Source organism: Pristiophorus japonicus, chromosome 11 (assembly GCF_044704955.1).
Source record: "Pristiophorus japonicus isolate sPriJap1 chromosome 11, sPriJap1.hap1, whole genome shotgun sequence".
NCBI lineage: Eukaryota > Metazoa > Chordata > Chondrichthyes > Pristiophoridae > Pristiophorus > Pristiophorus japonicus.
In genome coordinates this window covers 104,466,432-104,486,607 of record NC_091987.1, presented here as the reverse complement: position 1 = coordinate 104,486,607, position 20,176 = coordinate 104,466,432, and the positions used below count along the sequence as shown (strand labels likewise).

Below are 20,176 nucleotides of genomic sequence, written 5' to 3'. Positions count from 1 at the left end.
AAAAAAGTCAGCATAGAGGCCCATGCTCTGATCAGTTGCTGTGAGCTGCAGTTAGTGGGAAGGCACCAAGCATGCACTAATGTACATCTTTGCAGCGACAGTGGTTCAGGCTGGGGCACAGCAGAGGTGGTTAGACCAATTTGCCTGAAAATGAGCAATGTTTTTAAAAAAGCATAGAAATTGGACCTGAATAATCACGGACTGTAAATCAAATATCACTGCACAATCTTTAAAGTGGTTAGCTTGAAGGATATTTTCTAAAGCTCTGGTTGATTATTTCCACTTTTTATTATTGGTTCCTGGGGTGAAGGTCAGCATTTATTGCCCATCCCTAAGTGCCTGAAAAAAGGATAGGTTAATTTATCTTTCTTTCATCCAAAGATTTTAGAAGGTAAAGGCACTATCCAGTACAATATAGCAGTAAGCCATATAGACTAATCCAGCAAGAACAGGCTCAACCAGATCTCTAAATTTCAACTGTACCACCAGGGCCTAGTACCCGGTTATCAATACCCAAACGCGTTACCACTGTCCAGAAGCTTAACTGCACCAGCATTCTCAACAATGTGACTACATTAGTAGGACAGAGGCTGGGGGTACTGACCCCTCCAAACCTCTCCACAATCTTAAAGGTTTAAATCAGCAGTGTGATGGAATACTCACTACTCAACTGTGTGGGTGCAGTTGCAACAATAAGCAAGGGGCGGGGGGGGAAGAAATGTGTGGCCACCACAAGAGTTGCTGGTGTCACCGGCAACTCTGGTTAACGGCTGCTGAAAATAGACAGCATTACTGGAGATAAATTCACACTGGGGGCTTAAGATTTTTTATTGTGTAACACCTTCCTGGTGGCGTTAGTTCAGGCATGGGAGTCGAAGTTCCCCTCCTGAAGTTGCATTCCAGCTTCTAACAACCTCTGGAAGCGAAGCTATGGAGTTTTCAAGGAATTGTGGGTAATTAAAGGACTATGAATTAAAAGGGCAATGAGTTCACAACTAATTAAAATGAAGTGGAAAAAATGCAACTTGCAGCACTTACTGCCCTTTTAATTAAAAAAAAAATTTGCAAAAAAGTCATCCCAAATAGGAGTCCAGCATTTAATGCTGAATTCCCTTCCGAACCGCAACAAATAGGAAAAGCACCAACACAAATGGCTCAGCAAGCCAGGAAGAGGCACCCAGGGTCTCACGCAGCACTCCAGCTTTGTGCAGGGGCTGAACAATGCAGGAGAGGTCCTCTACCCACAGGGGCCCAGGAGGCCCTCCAGAAAGAAAGATGTGGGACCAGATCACCGAGGCCGTCATTGCCAGCAGTATCGCCCCCACCACCTGGTTTCATGGCCTCAGACCACCGGTCAAGGTCAGTGAATGCATGTTCAAAAGCCATCGCTTACCAACTGTACCACTTGCTTCAAAAACTGCTCAATGCATGACACCACCCGCCCCCCCCCCTCCCCAATCACTCACCCACCAACAATCTGTACCAATTATGAGGCACATCTCCCATTCCTAGCCTCACCTCACCCCCTTGGAGGAGATGGTCCCAGTCATTCTTGGCAGGGGCATAGCTGCGCCCTTGGCCAGTGGTGGATCTGAAAGGATACGAGGTGCTGGTATCCTCATGCGTTATCCTCCTTCTCGCATGCTTTCCCGTTCTCCCCTCACCACAACTCCACCCTTTGTGTCTTCCTCATTTCACACACCCAGGAAATGCAGCTTGCTCAGCCAATGATTGGCCAAGAGTAGGGAGAGGACAATGACGAAGAAGAAACACCGTCACTTTATTGGACATTTTCAGTCACCAGCTCCTCAAGGTTGGCCAACAAAGGCCACCTACAGTGTCCCCCACTGAAAGTCAGCAGCCTTCCACCCGCCCTGCTGCAGCCACCGGGGTAGCACTGCATGACATCAGTAAGCTAGGCAAAGACACACCCAAGACAATCACGAAGAGAATGCATAAGGGTGATGAGTTGATTTCTTGATATATTGGATGGATAGATTTATAAAGTTATATTTATTTCAGTATCGTGACCAAGAGGATGCAGGAGCATGATTCCATCCCGGATATCCCGGCCAGAAAGAGGCTGTCTGGGTTGCATTCTTCCTTCTGCTTCCTCCACTTTGGCTTCCTCCTCTTCTGTTTCTTTCTCTTCTACCTCTTACTCTTCTGCATCTTCCTCCTCCCTCTGCGAGCGGATGTTGTAAATATGAAATGACAGCATAAAATGTTGTAAATATGAAATGACAGCATAAAATGCTGGAAATACTCAGCAGGTCAAGCAGCATCTGGTGTAAAGCTTCTGAATTTTTAGTCCAAGAAGTTGAGCACCATCCAGCTCGAAGCAGTCTGCTTGGACTGAACTCTATATCCGCTACCCCTCCAGCAGTGCTGGACTAAGGCTGCAGTATGTACTATCTACAGGATGCACTGCAACAACTCATCAACCTTACTTCAAGAGCACTTCGCAGTCTCATGACCCTTGCCACCAATACCCGTGTTGTTATGTCTTTAATACACTTATGAATGACTCCATGAAGTCAAGTATTGTACTTGAGCTGTGTGACCTTAGTCCCATTTATTATAACTCCAGAGTGAGGCACAAACATGGTGGGCAGCCTTTTATGGTGGGCCCTGCACACCTATGCAGGTGACCCTCAGGTCTCCCACCGCAGTGCCCACTGGTACACCTTATGTGACTATACAGTTAGCATACATGGTCTACATACATGACACCTGCCATCAAGAAGGGCAATAGGAGCAAGATTATGGGAACGCCATCAACAAGAACTTGTATTTATACAGCGCCTTCAACATAGTAATACATCCCAAGGTGCTTCACAGGAGCGTTATCAAACAAAAGTTGACATCATGTCACATAAGGAGATATTAGAACAGGTAACGAAAGGCTTGGTAAAAGGTAGCTTTTAAAGAGCTTCTTAAAGGAAGAGTGAGACGTAGAGAGCTGGAGAGCTTAGGAAGGGTGACTGCAAGTTTGATTGAAGACACCAATTTTGAATGTTTTTAAAAGTGGAGTATGAAGTGGAGCAGAGGTAAGATTTAGGGAATGATTTCCAGAGAGTAGGACCCAGGCAGCTGAAAGCTCCTCTATCAGTGTGGGGGAGGTGAGGAATGGTGTATAGAAGGGTAGAGTCAGAGGAACAAAATATTTTGGAGAGGCTGTAAGGCTGGAGCAGTTGTAGAAGTAAAGAAAGAAAGACTTGCATTTGTATAGCACCTTTCGCAACCACTGGACGTCCCAAAGCGCTTTACAGCCAATGAAGCACTTTTGCAAGTGTAGTTGTCATGTATGTAACCACAATGTAACATCACTGTATTACTGAATACACTCAACCTAGATGCACACCTTGACCACAAGGGGTGAACTTGTGGGAGATACTCCTTACCTGATCACACAAGTATAAAAAGGGAGGTCCCATGAAGGGTCATCGTTTTTGGAGTCCTGTGAATAAAGAGTTAAAGTCACAGAGTGACCTTGTCCCCAGAATGTGCCTCATGTGGTTTCATGCTGCAGAGTAAGGACTTTACATTGGCGACGAGAAACGGGAATTCATGACCCATAAGAATGGCCACCGGTAGCACAGAGGAACAGTACTGTGTTGGGGAAGACTGGGACGATTTTGTCGAGAGGCTTCAGCAAAGCTTCGTTACGAAAGATTGGCTGGGGGATGCAGCGGCCGACAAGCGAAGGGCTCATCTTTTGACCAGCTGCAGACCAAAGACTTACACGCTCATGAAGGACTTACTAGCACCCGAAAAGCCAGCGGACAAAACCTTTGAAGAACTTAGCAAATTGATCGGGGAGCACCTCAAACCGGCGAGTCGCATACATATGGCCCGACACAGATTCTACACCCACCGACATCGTGAAGGACAGAGCATACCGGACTTCATAGCGGACCTCCGGCGTTTGGCCAGCCTCTAAGTTCACAGATGCCTGCAGGGGGGAGATGTTAAGGGACTTCTTTATCGAGGGCATCGGTCATGCGGGAATTTTCCGCAAATTAATTGAGATCAAGGATTTGATCTTGGAAGCAGCGGCGTTGATAGCACAAACTTTCATGGCGGGGGAGGAAGTGACGAAAATAATATACGCATGCAATTCTGCCTCTAACGCTGCGATGGATCAGAGAGTCAACATCATCAATACGACTCAGAGCCCCGCAGGCAGGCAGGGGCAGTCCGACACTCCCCAGGCAGCAATAGACCCCAGAGTAGGACTTCAACAGAGACAATGGCAGGCTGAACGGACATTCACGCCATCACAGTGGACAATGCGGCCCGGGATGGGGCCATTGACACCCACCAATAGGGTACTTAAGAGCAGTCAAAGGGACAGTCAGCGCGGAATGCCTGGCCATCGTCCCTTTGTTCCCAACGATGGAAACTTTAACTCATGCTGGAGGTGTGGGGGAAAACACTCAGCTAGATCTTGCAGATTTCAACAGTTTGTCTGCAGGAACTGCAATCTCAGTGGCCACTTAGCTCGAATGTGCAGGAAGTCTGCAACCAGACTAATATATGAGGCGGATGGACCAGAAGAGGGTTTTTTGAGGCAGGATGACTTTTGGGGCAAATCAATGGATGCAGAGGTTCACCGGGTCCATGTGGTGAATATTCACAGTTCATACACCAAAACGCCACCAATGATGATGAGGGTTTTATTAAACGGTATCCCAGTACGCATGGAGCTGGACACTGGGGCCAGCCAGTCATTCATGGGCATTCAGCAATTTGAGAAGCTATGGTCACTTAAAGCCAGTAGACCCAAATTAGCACGTATTGAGATACAATTACTGACTTACACTAAAGAAATCATTCCGGTGCTAGGAAGTGCAATGTTGCTGTCGCACACAATAGGGTTAGTGAATTGGCTACCGCTCTGGATTGTCCCGGGTAATGGTCCCGCACTGTTGGGGAGGAGCTGGTTAGCCGAGATGAACTGGAAATGGGGGGATGTTCACGCAATGTCATCTGTGGAGCGAAGTTCATGCTCACAAGTCCTACAACAATTCGATTCACTATTCCAACCTGGCTCGGGACTTTCAAAGGCACTAAAGTAGTGATACACATCACCCCGGACGCCAGGCCAGTGCAACACAAAGCCAGAGCGGTGCCGTATGTGATGCGGGAAAAGGTCAAGAGCGAATTGGACCGGCTGTTGAGAGAGGGCATCATCTTTTCTGTTGAATTCAGCGACTGGGCGAGCCCCATCGTTCCTATCCTAAAAGCGGATGGCTCTGTCAGGATCTGTGGTGACTACAAGGACACCATCAATCGAGTGTCCCTACAAGATCAATACCCGCTCCTGAGAGCAGAGGACCTCTTCGCCACGCTGGCAGGCAGCAAGCTGTTCACCAAGTTGGATCTCACTTCAGCCTATATGACCCAGGAACTGGCCGATGAATCTAACTACAGACCACCATCACCACGCACAAGGAACTGTTCGTTTATAACAGGTGCCCGTTTGGCATTTGATCAGCGGCCGCGATTTTTCAACGTAACAAGGAAAGCCTGGAACAATCGTATTCCAGGACGACATCCTCATCACGGGTCGAGACACCGAGGAACACCTCCACAACCTGGAGGAGGTGCTACGCCGACTGGACCGGGTAGGCCTGCGACTCAAGAAGTCAAAATGAGTGCTCTTAGCTCCTGAGGTTGAGTTTCTGGGCAGGAGGGTTGCTGCAGGTGGGATTCGGCCCACCGAATCCAAAACAGAGGCGATTCGACGAGCACCCAGGCCCTGCAACACATCGGAATTGCGTTCATTCCTGGGACTGTTGAACTATTTCGGGAACTTTCTGCCGAACTTGAGCACGTTGTTGGAGCCGCTAAACATGCTCCTGGATAAGGGTTGCGATTGGTTTTGGGGGGACTGTCAGGAACGGGCTTTTGATCGGGCGCGAAACCTACTTTGTTCAAACAAGTTGTTGACCCTGTACGATCCCTGTAAAAAATTGGTTCTGACATGTGATGCATCGTCCTATAGGGTTGGGTGCGTGTTACCGCAGGGCAATGCTGAGGGTCAACTACAACCTGTGGCTTATGCCTCCAGGTCGTGCTCTCAAGCAGAACAGGGATATGGGATGGTCGAGAAGGAAGCACTTGCATGCGTCCATGGTGTAAAAAAAAATGCATCAGTACCTCTTTGGTAGGAAGTTTGAATTAGAGATGGACCACAAGCCATTAGCCTTGCTGTCTAACAACAGGGATGTTATCAATGACAATGCATCAGCCCGCATACAGTGATGGACTCTCATGCTGGCTGCTTATGACTACTCCATCCGGCACCGGCCCGGCACTGAAAATTGCGCTGACGCGCTCAGCAGGCTTCCACTGGCCACCACTGAGGGGGCAGTGGAGCAAAGCGCTGAGATGGTCATGGCTGTCGATGCCTTTGACAGTGCAGGCTCCCCCATCATAGCCCGCCAGATCAAAATCTGGACTAATAGAGATCCCCTCCTATCCCTGGTTAAGAAATGTGGCCTGACTGGGGATTGGGCGCCCGCACACGGAGCATGCCCTGAGGAGGTCAGACCATTCCACTGATGGATGGATGAGCTCTCCATCCAAGCCGACTGCCTACTATGGCGCAGTCGGGTAGTTATGCCCCAGAAGGGCAGGGAGGCATTCATTAGGGAACTCCACAGCGAGCATCCAGGCATTGTGCTGATGAAGGCCATTGCCCAGTCACACGTTTGGTGGCCTGGAATTGATTCAGACCTGGAACATTGTGTTTGCAGGTGCACAACGTGTGCCCAGCTGGGTAATGCCTCCAGGGAGGCCCCGCTCAGCCTGTGGCCCTGGCCCACCAGGTCATGGTCACGCATTCATGTTGACTACGCGGGCTCGTTCATGGATAAGATGTTCCTAATTGTGGTAGATGCGTAGTCGAAATGGATCGAGTGCATCATTCTGAATTCATGCACGTCATCCACCACCGTGGAAAGCCTACGTGCGATCTTTGCAACCGGACATCCTGGTTAGTGATAATGGCCCATGTTTCACAAGCTACAAATTCCGAGAGTGTATGTCAGGCAATGGCATCAACCACATCAGGACTGCGCCGTTCAAGGCAGCCTCCAATGGCCAGGCGGAACGTTCAGTCCAAATCATTAAGCAAGGTATGCTCAGGATTCAAGGGCCCTCCCTACAATGCTGCCTATCGCGTCTTCTGGCCTATAGATCCCGACTGCACTCGCTCACGGGGATCTCGCCCGCAGAGCTACTAATGAAATGGGCACTCAAAACTCGGTTGTCCCTCATTCACCCAGTCCTGACCGACATAGTTGAGGGCAAGCGCAAATCATAAAACGAGTACCATGACCATAATTCGAGGGGGAGATGTATAGAAATAAATTATCCTGTATTCGTCCTCAATCACGCCATGGGGCCAAAATGGCTTGAGGGCACTGTAATTGACAAAGAGGGGAATAGTGTCATCGTGGTAAAACTCAACAATGGTCAGATATGCCGTAAGCATCTGGACCAAGTAAAGAAAAAAAAAGGTTCAGCATCGACACGGAGGAACCTGAAGAAGACCATGAGATGGAGATCACAACACCACCAGTGAACGAGCAACAAGAGCAATTGGAAGAATGCACAGTCACTGCAGTCAGCCCGGACAGGCCGGAATCACCACAGGTGATAGACACTCACGTCAGTGTCCAACAACCAGAGCCCCAACTGCGGCGCTGCACGAGGGAGCGTAGACCACCTGAAAGACTAAACCTATGATCCCAATAAGATTTTTTGGGGGGGGGGCAGGGGGGAGGTGATATCATGTATCATGTATGTAACCACAATGTAACAGCATTGTATTACTGTATACACTCAACCTAGATGCACACCTTGACCACAAGGGATGAACATGTGGGACACATTCCTTACCTGATCACACAGGTATAAAAAGGGAGGTCCCACGCAGGGTCATCGTTTTTGGAGTCCTGTGAATAAAGAGTTAAGGTCACAGAGTGACCTTGTCCCCAGAATGTGCCTCGTGTGGTTTCATACTGTAGAGTAAGGACTTTACAGTAGTCACTGTTGCAATGTAGGAAACACGGCAGCCAATTTGTGCACATCAAGCTCCCACAAATAGCGATGTGACAATGGCCAGATAATCTGCTATTGTGATGTTGATTGAGGGATAAATATTGGCCAGGACACCAGAATAACTCCCTGCTCTTCTTCGAAATAGTTACGTCCACCTGCGAGAGTGGATTCGGCCTTGGTTTAATGTCTCATCTGAAAGACAGCACCTCTGACAGTGCTGCACTCCCTCAGTAGGACAGAACAAGGCTGTGAGGGGATTTATGGATGACGATTTTATCATTGGTGTTAGTGTGGAAGTTAACCTCGTGCTTGCAGGTGATGTTTCTAGGTGGCAGTGTGTTAATCAGGAAGAAGGTGCAGCCAAGGCTAGATCTTTGGAAAACTCTGTGCAGTGTGGCAAGGGAATAAAAGAGATTGCTGGAGATACACAGATATGATCAGATGGATAGGAATGGAACTGTGCAAGGGCAGTCGCACAGAACCTGTTGAGTGGCATTCAACAAAGATCAAGTGATCAACCACATCAAATGCTGCAGTTAGCTAAAGATGAATGAAACACTATGGATATCACACAGGATATAATTCTTGGCCAGGGCTGTTTTGGTGCTGTGAGAGCAGCAGAATCTGCCCTTAAGGGGTTTGGATTGGAAGAGATAAGTATAGAGCAGGGAGGTATTTAAGGACCTTAAAAAGGAAAGGGAGGTTGGAGATGGAGTGGTAGTTGGAGAAAACATACGGGTTGAGGCTGTGTTTTTAAGAGGAGGGGTTGATGATGGTAGTTTTTAAGGTAAGAGTCGTAGTGCCTGTGGAAATAAATATTGGCTGACAATATCAGCTAGCATGAGGGCTAGGAAGAGGTGTAGAGTGGTCAGAAGCTGCATGGGAAAATGATCTTGAGAAGAGCAGGAGGTGGGTCCAATGGATTAGATCAGCTTTAAGAGGGCGGGGAGGGAGATAGGTGAGTAAAAATATGAGGCTCAAGGTTTATATTGAGTAGGGGACTGGGGAGAGGTTGAGTAGGGGACTGAGAATGCGAGGGAGAAGTGGTAGAGGCAGCTGTTCCAATTGTCTTGGTCTTAGAAAAAGAGATCCATGCTGTTTGACATAAGGGTAAAAGGGGTGCTAGTAGAGTGGGGGGAGCGGGGGTAGTTTAAGATAGTAAGGCAAAAAATAGGCTGGGATTGCCCTTTCCCCCAGAATATTGGAAAAGTGTGTGTTATTGGCTGAAGAGAGCTAAACACTTGTTACAGTCAAATGAGATCTGGTATTTGATAACAAGGCCAGTTATGCAATGCCTGTGTTTGTGCCCTCCTGACTAGAAGGATCAGTGATGGGGGCTATACCAGGGGAATGACAGGGATAGGGATTGATTTGACTGGGCAGAGTTTGTCGAACACAGACATGAAGAAGCAGTTAAGCAATTCCACAGTGGCAGAGGACCAATCTTAAGGAAGTTGTGAGTTAGAGAGTGAGTTTGAGAGGGAGCTGAGAATGAGATTTTATAAGATATCTAACTAATATAAGATATATACCATATCCCATGGCTGGGCATTGCATATCCACTTGTGGGGAAGAGCATAACTAGAGACCATCAATATAAGATAGTCATCAAGAAATCGAATAGAAAATTCAGAAGAAACTTCTTTACTCAAAGAGTGGTGAGAATGTGGAACTCGCTACCACAGGGAGTGGTTGAAGTGAATAGTATAGATGCATTTAAGGGGAGGCTAGATAAGTATATGAGGGAGAAGGGAATAGAGGGTTATGCTGATAGATTTAGATGAGGAAAGACGGGAGGTGGCTCGAGTGGAGCATAAACGCCGGCATGGGCTGGTTGAACCGAATAGTCTGTTCTGCGTCATATGTCCTAGGTAGTCCTATGTAATATCCTGCATTTATCACCTTTCAGGGAGTAATTAATTTAAATCTCTATCTGCTATTCCTAGAGTGTCCCTACACCATACATCTTCCCCTGTCAAGAGGGCAGGCAAACATCAGTCTTTAGCTGGATACTGGGAGGGAGGCAAGAGAATCCTGTGATGGTTAACTCTCTGACTTCTCTTTCCCCGTGAGGATGTGTTGGCCGCAGCGTCTCCTCATGGCAACATGGCTGAGCTCAGAGTTTGCTGTTTGAGGACTCACAATTGTCAACCTACTTGCTTTCACTCTGGGATGTAATACGTGGCGCAGCACTTTGATATTTTATTGCCTGCACCATTTTAAGTGCTTCCCGGTAAATGTTTAAGGATGCAATGAACACACCAGTTATACTGTGCAGTTTATGTTCATTCAGAGGATGTCGGCTTCTCATTGACGCAAACTGCATGCCATAACTCAAGAATGGAGTCAGCCAAATCAAATCTCTAGAACAGTATGAAATCAACTTGCATAGTGAATCAGGCTTGAAGCTGATGCAAAGCAAACTTTTAAAAGTTTACCAGGTGATCAGTTTAACTGCCAGGTAAACTTTTATAAACTTTACTTTTAAACTGTTTAATGTTGGCAAAGAACCAACCTTTTTGTCAGTTTCTTCGTTGATCTTGAATCATTTAACTGGCATTGTATGGCTAAAGAGTGATGCAGAGCTCGTAGTATAACTCAGGCTTGCCAGCTACACAAGGTACTCATCTCTAATCATTACCTGGAGTATAACAGCGTCACTAGTTCAAATGTGTTTATGAGAAAACAATGTTAAATGTGTGCACACAAGTTGTAAAACATTTCAGTGCTTGTTTACTGCTTGGAAAAATTCAGATATCTGAATTTAATATTAATGACCAACTGCCATTCATTCCTTGTGCTTTCTCATTGGAAAAACTGCAGTTTGGCAATTATTTTCATTTATCTTAGCTTCTGGAGAGATAAGTGAGTTTCAACAACCTTCAACTTAATAAAACTTCACAAACAAAAGTTGATATTTTAATTTTTATTTATTTAATGATTGCAAAACCAGTTTTTCACTTTCATCTGTGGATGATTCCAAAACCCTCACAGGCAGCAAGTCAGGATCCAGAACATTTATTCTGCTTTTGTTAGTAACCTGAATTCGACTTGTCTGTTTATTTCTCTGCAACTGTTTTAGTTTCTCAGTGGCTTTAGCTTCACTGTCCTTGGAGGGATTATTTTCTAAAGTAGCGCCTGATCTAAATAATGTTTCCATGAGGCTGTTTTTCTTATCGTTTCTTGAAGGTGACGGAAGACAATTTTCGGATTTTTCACTAGGTCCATTCCCAACTTGGTGCCTCAGTTCATTTGGACGATTGCATTGCTTCCCAAAAGATGGCTCATAACCATTGAATGAAGAGCCTAAGTCCAGGAAATCCTTACTTTCTTGCCTATCTTGTCTTTTTTTGCTGCTAATATTGGTCGCATAAGATAATTTGCAAACAGGAAGCCCTTGATGAAGATTTTCAATTTGTTCTGTGAACCTGTAGCGCCTTCTGAGTCTAGAAGGAGCTTTATTGAGGCCGTCACTCAATGCAAGTATTTCACCTATTTCCTTGACATCATCCAGTAGTGATTCATTTACATCTTTCTCCTCCTCAGAAACTTTTTGCTGCTCTCGTTCCTTCACATGCTTGGTGTCTTGCTCTTGATCTTCTGCCTCTTTCCTTTCGATGGCTTCCCTCAAAAATTGAGCAGCTCTTTCTTTCTCCTGTTTTTCTCTTTTTTCCCTTTCCAGGTTTTCCAAGATATCTTTCTCCTCCATCTCCTTCCATCTTCTCTCGGCCTGCTCATATTCTAACAGGGAAAAAAAACATAACCATGCAGATTTTATAAATAGAGGTGAATGAACTAAGTCTTCTGTGTCACCTATAACATACAAATTGCATAGGCCAGTTAGTGTAAGACATCTAACAACACGAAGAAAGTGACCTGTAATTTTATGGAGACATTTTTGACCCCAATGATAGTTGATTTTTACTTTTTATAGAACATAAGAAAAGGTGTAAGCCCTTCAACCCCTTGAGCCTGTACCAATGTTCAATTAGATCATTACATCAGCTTCATTGATCTGTACCTCAACTTTATTTACCTGCCTTTACTCCATATTCCTTGATATCCTGACTGTTATGTATGCAATAAAGGTTCAAACTGAGTACTATTTAATTAAGCAAGGTACAACCTTGGCTCTGCTTTATTTGGGCCCAAAGTGGATGACTCTCGAAATGGCTGGCCTTGTATACCTGAGCAGCACTATGTGTGTTCTGCTCAGTGGCATCCAACAATGATGCCATCTGGTGGCTACAAACAGAATGTACATACCTGACACTGACCTAACAAAAGTCTATCGATCTCAGTCTTGAAAATTTCAATTGATCTAGTCTCCACAGCCTTTTTGGAGGGCAGAAGAGGGGAGGTGGTTGAGGAGGGTTCCAGATATCCACTATCCTTGGTGTGAAAAAGTACTTCCTGATTCCACCATAAATGGCCATCTCTAATTTTAAGATTGTTTCCCCTTGTTCTGGATTTTCCCTAACAGAGGAAATAGATTATCTATATCTACCCTATCAAATCCCTTTATCATTTTAAGGACCACAATTAGATTGCCCCTCAACCTTCTAAACTCCAGGCAATACAAATCAAGTTTATGCAACCTTCCTCATAATTTAGTCCTTTAAGCCCTGGTCTCATTCTGGTAAATCCTCGCTGTACCCACTCCAATGTATCTTTCCTGAGGGGCAGTGCCTAAACCAAACTTTTGTATTCCAAACCCCTTGAGATGAAAGGCGTATTTAGAAAGATTTCCGCTGCTTTTTAAAAAAAATCCTATTTTCATCTACCTGATCATGACCCTTGCCGGAAATTCTGAGCACAATTTTTACCTTGGAGTCAGGTCGTGTGCGTGCGGGCCACGATGTTCTGAGCAGCGCATTGTTCAGAGCTACTTGAACTCAATGGCCCCAATTGAAATACTCATGCACATTTCCTGGCCCTATTAAATGACTCGTTTCCAGCACCGATATTTAAAGCAGGCGTGCACTTAACTCACTTGAAGGTTGCTGGAGGAGGGTGGAACCTGACAAACAAACGTCTGAGTACTGTTAAAAAGTAGCAAAGATGGATAGCCAAAGGCAGAGGGCTGCACCACGCTTTTTAGACTCATCGCTGGAGACTCTGATATGCGAAGGAGACCTCCACAAGAGACCAAAAGAGCCTGCCTGGATGTAGCAGAGGAGGTCAGCAGCAGGGATGTGGTGAGGAGGACCTGGATCTAGTGCAGGAAACGATTCAATGATTTCATGAGGTCAGGAAAGGTGAGTGCAATATAACATTCACCTTCATCCTGAGGTGCCTGTCAACACATCCTCATCATTCTGCCTTCCCAAGCCTACTCCTGCACTTCATTCCTCATACTAACATACCTTGCATGTTCACTCATCCCTTTCTCTCTAAGTACATACATCCCCATCAGACCAACCTTCCCTCACACTCACCCTCATCCTAGTGCAATAATTTGGCATTGGCATCCCACTCCCTCATAGTCACCCTCTACAGATGTAAACCACACATTCCATCATGTTCAATCAAACTTCTCTTCTTTCCCTCCTTGCAGGAGAAAAGAACTCAGAACAACAGGGAGAGGCAGAGAACTGGAAGTGCCCCTTCAGTCTTTGTACAACTGACACCAGCAGAAGAGGGGGCTCTGGAGATATCTGGCGTCGGAGAGCTGCTGGCGGTGGGAGACGGAGTGAGGGGAACATCCCAGCAACCTGGTAACAGCATCAGATATACAGCCACATGGCATGCAACAGTCACTCATATGGCAACTGATGTCAGCAACCAGTGAAATGTCATCATGTGCATGATGGTAAGGTTACCCATTCTTATTCATCTCTTTACTCTCCCACAGGTACATCAACTGGGTTTTTACTCGTTGGAGTTCAGAAGGATGAGGGGTGATCTTATAGAAACATTTAAAATAATGAAAGGGATAGACAAGATAGAGGCAGAGAGGTTATTTCCACTGGTCGGGGAGACTAGAACTAGGGGGCACAGCCTCAAAATATGGGGGAGCCAATTTAAAACCGAGTTGAGAAGGAATTTCTTCTCCCAGAGGGTTGTGAGTCTGTGAAATTCTCTGCCCAAGGAAGCAGTTCAGGCTAGCTCATTGAATGTATTCAAATCACAGATAGATACATTTTTAACCAATAAGGGAATAAAGGGTTATGGGGAGCGGGCGGGTAAGTGGAGCTGAATCCACGGCCAGATCAGCCATGATCTTGTTGAATGGCGGAGCAGGCTCGAGGGGCTAGATGGCCTACTCCTGTTCCTAATTCTTATGTCCTTCTCTCTTCCCCCCCCCCCCCCAGTGTCCAGTTGGAGGAGGAAGACAATTCTCCAGAGGAGTCTCCAGCACTGGCGCAGATATACGCAACTCGGTGGGTCTTTTGTACTATAGAGTAGAGTTATCACCTGGTGTCTCAAGTCACAAGTGAGCAACAGCAGATGGTGTTGACAGGGACAGCAGTGGAGACTCCTCACCAGAGGGCACAGGATGCTCCCAGCTCTGCTGAGCTGAATGCAGACACTGAGCCTCGGGGACCATCGAGAAAGAGGGTGATCTTGGTGGGGCAACAACAATTGCATGAGGCTCTAGTATCTTTTGCAGCTGCAATGTCTGCAAATGTTCAGAGAATGGAGGAGTCCATCTCCAACATCAGCACCACCATGCCGCAGGCGATGGCGATGATATGGTGTCCCATGGAGAGGATGGCCACCTGCCTGGAGCAGCAAATGAGCCAATCACATAAGCACACGGTAGCTGTGGACAACAGATGGCAGGCGCTCATGGACCTCCTCTCTAGGAGGGATCTAAATGTAAAGTTGGGTCCTCATGGCCCCAATGCTGTGCAGCAAGCTGACCTCCATCTCCTTGCTCGCAGGGAAGTGCGGGTGCCATGAGAGGGATGATGGTGAGAGGGTACATAGAAGTGGGGGCTCCTCTCGAAGTGCTCCCACTTCTCTCCCATTGCCTCCCCCTCAGTCAGAGCCCCAGATGCTTCCTCGGATCGCATTGGCCGAGTCTGCCCCTGCACAGTCACAGGAGGAGCAGTCTTCGGCGGGGCCATCACAGGCTCCAACACCCAGAGGACTTCCGCCAAAAGTTTCTAATAAGTTGCAGCAGGGAAGTGAGCAGCTTGCCTCTACCTCTGCTTGGAAAAGAAAAATGACTCAAAAGTAGATGCACACAGGTGTATCAAAAATGTTAGTGTTAAGTTTCAGTTATTTTGTTTTTCTTTGCACCACTTTCTGGTCTTGTCCATTTTTGCCTCAAACCTTGGAAGTGGTTTTGTCACTTGGAGTGAATGGTATGACATTACTTAACCTCGAGCATTGGGGCTTTGGGTGAGAGGAATGGATTAGTCATTGTAGGACTGCTTGATGGTGTTGGGGGATGGGGGACTTATTACAGCATATGGCAGGGAAGTGGCTGCATTGGAGCAAGTATTGTAAATCTGGCTATGCTAGAAACATAGAAAATAGGTGCAGGAGTAGGCCATTTGGCCCTTCGAGCCTGCACCACCATTCAATATGATCATGGCTGATCATGCAATTTCAGTATCCCATTCCTGCTTTCTCTCCATACCCCTTGATCCCTTTAGTCGGAAGGGCCACATCTAACTCCCTTTTGAATATATCTAACAAACTGGCCTCAACAACTTTCTGTGGTAGAGAATTCCACAGGTTCACAATTCTCCGAGTGAAGAAGTTTCTCCTCATCTCGGTCCCAAATGGCTTACCCCTTATCCTTAGACTGTGACCCCTGGTTCTGGACTTCCCCAACATCAGAAACATTCTTCCTGCATCTAACCTGTCCAATCCCGTCATAATTTTATATGTTTCTGTGAATCCCCTCTCATTCTTCTAAATTACAGTGAATATAAGCCTAGTCGATCCAGTCTTTCTTCACATGTCAGTCCTGCCAACCCGGGAATCAGTCTGGTGAACCTTGAACCTTTGCTGCACTCCCTCAATAGCAAGAATGTCCTTCCTCAGATTAGGAGACCAAAACTGTACACAATATTCAAGGTGTGGCCTCACCAAGGCATACAACTGCAGTAAGACCTCCCTGCTCCTGTACTCAAATCCTCTCGCTATGAAGGCCAACATGCTATTTGCCTTCTTCACGCCTGCTGTAGCTGCATGCCTACTTTCAATGACTGATGTACCATGACACCCAGGTCTCGTTGCACCTCCCCTTTTCCTAATCTGTCACCATTCAGATAATATTCTGCCTTCCTGTTTTTGCCACCAAAGTGGATAACCTCACATTTATCTACATTATACTGCATCTGCCATGCATTTGCCCACTCACCTAATCTGTCCAAGTCACCCTGCAGCCTCTTAGCATCCTCCTCACAGTTCACACTGCCACCCAGCTTAGTGTCATCTACAAACTTGGAGATATTACATTCAATTCCTTCGTCTAGATCATTAATATATATTGTAAATAGCTGGGGTCCCAGCACTGAACCTTGCGGTACCCCACTAGCCACTGCCTCCCATTCTGACCTGTTTATTCCTACTCTTTGCTTCCTGTCTGCCAACCAGTTCTCTATCCATGTCAATACATTACCCCAATACCATGTGCTTTAATTTTGCACACTAATCTCTTGTGTGGGACCTTGTCAAAAGCCTTTTGAAAGTCAAAATACACTACATACACTGGTTCTCCCTTGTCCACTCAACTAGTTACATCCTCAAAAAATTCTAGAAGATTTGTCAAGCATGATTTCCCTTTCATAAATACATGCTGACTTGGACCGATCCTGTCACTGCTTTCCAAATGCACTGCTGTTACATCTTTAATAATTGATTCCTTTTCCCCACTAACGATGTCAGGCTAACTGGTCTATAATTCCTTGTTTTCTCTCTCCCTCCTTTTTTAAAAAGTGGGGTTACATTAGCTAACCTCCAATCCATAGGAACTGATCCAGAGTCTATAGAATGTTGGAAAATGACCACCAATGAATCCACTATTTCTAGGGCTACTTCCTTAGTCTGCATCCCAGAGTACTTATCAGGCCCTGGGGATTCATTGGCTTCAATCCCATCAACTTCCCTCACACAATTTCCTGACTAATAAGGATTTCCTTCAGTTCCTGGTCCCCTGGTATTTCCAGAAGGTTATTTGTATCTTCCTTAGTATTTGTTCAATTGGTCTGCCATTTCTTTGTTCCCTATTATAAATTCATCTGATTCTGACTGCAAGGGACCTACATTTGTCTTCACTAATCTTTTTCTCTTCACATATCTATAGAAGCTTCTGCAGTCAGCTTTTATGTTCCCTGCAAGCTTACTCTCCGACTCTATTTTCCCCCTCCTAATTAAACCCTTTGTACTCCTCTGCTGAATTCTAAATTTCTCCCAGTCCTCAGGTTTGCTGCTTTGTCTGGCCAATTTATATGCCTCTTCCTTGGATTTAACACTATCCCTAATTTCCCTTGTTAACCACGGTTGAGCTACCTTCCCCGTTTTATTTTTACGCCAGACAGGGATGTATAATTGTTGAGGTCATACCGGGCCTCCCGGACAGCAATGTGTGCAGCTGCTGGTGCCATATCCAGCTCAGGTTCCTCCTCCTCCTCCTCATCTTCCACATGTTCCTCCGCCTGCTCTGAAGAGGCTGTGTGCCTTGCTCCTGCTGCAGCTCCCATCCTCGCTGCTGTGCTCTGTTGTGCAGGGCGCAGCAGAGCATGACGATTCTGGAGACCCTGGCTGGTGCGTACTGAAGGGCTCCTCCAGATGTGTCAAGGCATCGGAAGAGCATCTTCAGCATGCCTATTGTTTGCTCTATGACACAACTGGTGGAGGATGGGGCTCTTATTATAACGCTTCTCGGCCTCAGTACATGGTGAGCCATGTTTTCAGTGGATAGCCCTGATTCCAAGCAGCCAGTCGGTAAGTCTGTTTGGAGGTGCGAAGTGCTGAGCGAGTGGACTGGCACAGAACAAAAGTCATGACAGCTGCCAGGGAATCTGGCACACGCATGCATAATCATCTTTTTATGGTTGCAGGCAAACTGCACATTGAGGGAGTGGAAGCCCTTGCGGTTCACAAACCGTCCTGGATGATGATGGGGTGCCCTGAAGCTACATGTGTGCAGTCGATGATGCCCTGCACCTGTGGAAAGTCGGCCGCGCTTCATCAGTGGAGAGTTGATATAATTGGCCGACTTGTGAAACATGTCATAGGTCACCTGGGTAATGCATCTGTGGGCAGCCGACTGCAAGATCCCACAAGTGTCTGCTGTAGATCCCCAGAAGGAACCCGAGGTGAAGTAGTTGAAGACAGTGGTGACTATGACAGCCACTGGTAAGGCATGTCCACCATGTCCTCTGGGTAGCAGGTCTTGTTCCAACAAGCTACAAATGTCTACGATGAACTGGCGTGATAGCCTGAGCCTCCTGAAGCACTGCTACTCAGTCATGTTGAGGAAGCTCATCCTCTCCTTGTATACCGTGTTGGGGATATCGCCTCTGATGCGGTGCAGCTCTGTGCTTGATGCCTTCTCTCCTGTGGAGCATCAGGTCATTGAGGAGAAGGCTGCTGTTGTGGCTGCAGCTGGTGGAGGAGCTCAATTTGCTCCGATTCTAAAAACCAAGGTGAGACAGTGTAAGTGGCACCCATGCTGATGTAGTAAATGGCAGGTAAAGTGGAAATCAGAGGTCCAATCTTTCAATGTTGCGTTACTGAGTAGCAATGTGGTGAGAGTGGCTTCTGTGGTTTCAAAAATGACCTGCAAGCTGCAGGCACTCAAATCTGTGGACAAAATGGAGTGAGCAAGAGCCTTTCCATGAGACAAGTAATGAGGTATAATCTTACAGAATTGATGTGCTTTTCCCAGCTCTCAATGAATGAACTTGCCAATGGTCACTGAGCTTCTGCCTCCCCTTCACAGGCAAGTTACCCGACATCCGTGAATCCCGTGCTCCTGCAGTTAAAGTCACAATGATTTCAATCAGGTCGCCTGCCTCTGCCGATCGGGTCCTTCAAAGCCGCCCGAATTAAATGTGTGAGGCGACGGTATGACGGTGGGTTCCCAACGTGCTCCCTATTTCAGAGATTCTTCCTGCTGACCCGCTCCCAGATCCGCACGCTCGGCAATTAGAAAATTCCGGCCTATTGTGTGGGAGTTGCTTACTGATGGGATAGAGCTCAGCCTGCTAACACTCAATTGGCCTTCCTTTGGCTAGGTACTGAGCAGCTGCCAATGCCAACGGAACTGTACCACAGCATAAGTCAATGCCTTCAGGAATGAAAATGGAAGAAAAACTAAATAAAGTAAGTTTACTTACCGTTCTTAATAAATAAATAAATAACTGCTATCCCCTCCCCACAAGACTCAACATTTACTGCTCAAACTGGATCCCTCTTTAGTCTGCCATGGAAGAGTTAGTTTGTCTAGATGTGTTCTTCCTATTGGGCTGCCGAGTATATTTGTTTGTTGGTAGCCCATTTTCGTCAGTCTTCATTCATCTGACTTTTCATCATTTTAAAAAAAAGGCCTCTGCAGATTCATATAATTTTATAACACAGAAAGAGGCCGTTGCTCCTGTGTTAGCTCTCTCAAAGCTCAGTCCCATTCCTTTGCTCGTTTCCTATATGCTTTGGCGATGGTTTTTATTCAATCAAAACTTTTTGTTTTAAGTTGCTCCCACCTCTAAAATTGGACAGCAGAAGCTAGGAGGAAGAAATAAGGCGATTAGCAATGGAAGAAAATAGTAGTATACAAAGGAGATTAGGTAGGCCTTATTGTGGCAAAAACAAGCAGATAGTTTTTCAAAGGGAGAGGGAAAGGCTGGGAGGACAAGTCAAACAGGTCCACAGCACACTGGTCCCAATTTCCACTTACAGAATGCTATTAATTGAGATGCAAGAATAGAGTGCATACTTGTACATGTAGTCAAGGAATAATATGGAGCTGACCTAGAGATGCAGGAGAAAGTAACTAACAAAATGGAGCTTCTACTATGTAAGCACATTTGCATTAAAACTAGATACGTTTTGAACTGAATCAAGGATGGTGTTGAACAATGTGAAACTTAAGCAATGACAATTTGCATTTATATAACACCTTTCACATAGTGAAATGTCC

At 46.3% G+C, this 20,176-nt stretch overlaps 1 protein-coding gene across 3 annotated transcripts in view; it reads right to left on the bottom strand.

Annotated features, from left to right (window-relative positions):
- Positions 1-10,984: 10,984 nt before the first annotated feature.
- The window catches only part of LOC139276207 (lebercilin-like protein), a 242,903-nt gene continuing 233,711 nt past the window's right edge, over positions 10,985-20,176 (bottom strand). For 2 of the 3 annotated variants that reach the window (XM_070893834.1, XM_070893835.1), the window contains one exon: positions 10,985-11,814. In XM_070893834.1, the coding sequence (XP_070749935.1) occupies positions 11,000-11,814 (815 nt within the window). In that variant the 3' untranslated portion in view covers positions 10,985-10,999. The remainder of the gene's footprint in view (positions 11,815-20,176) is intronic. The other variant, XR_011595870.1, reaches the window with a different exon arrangement.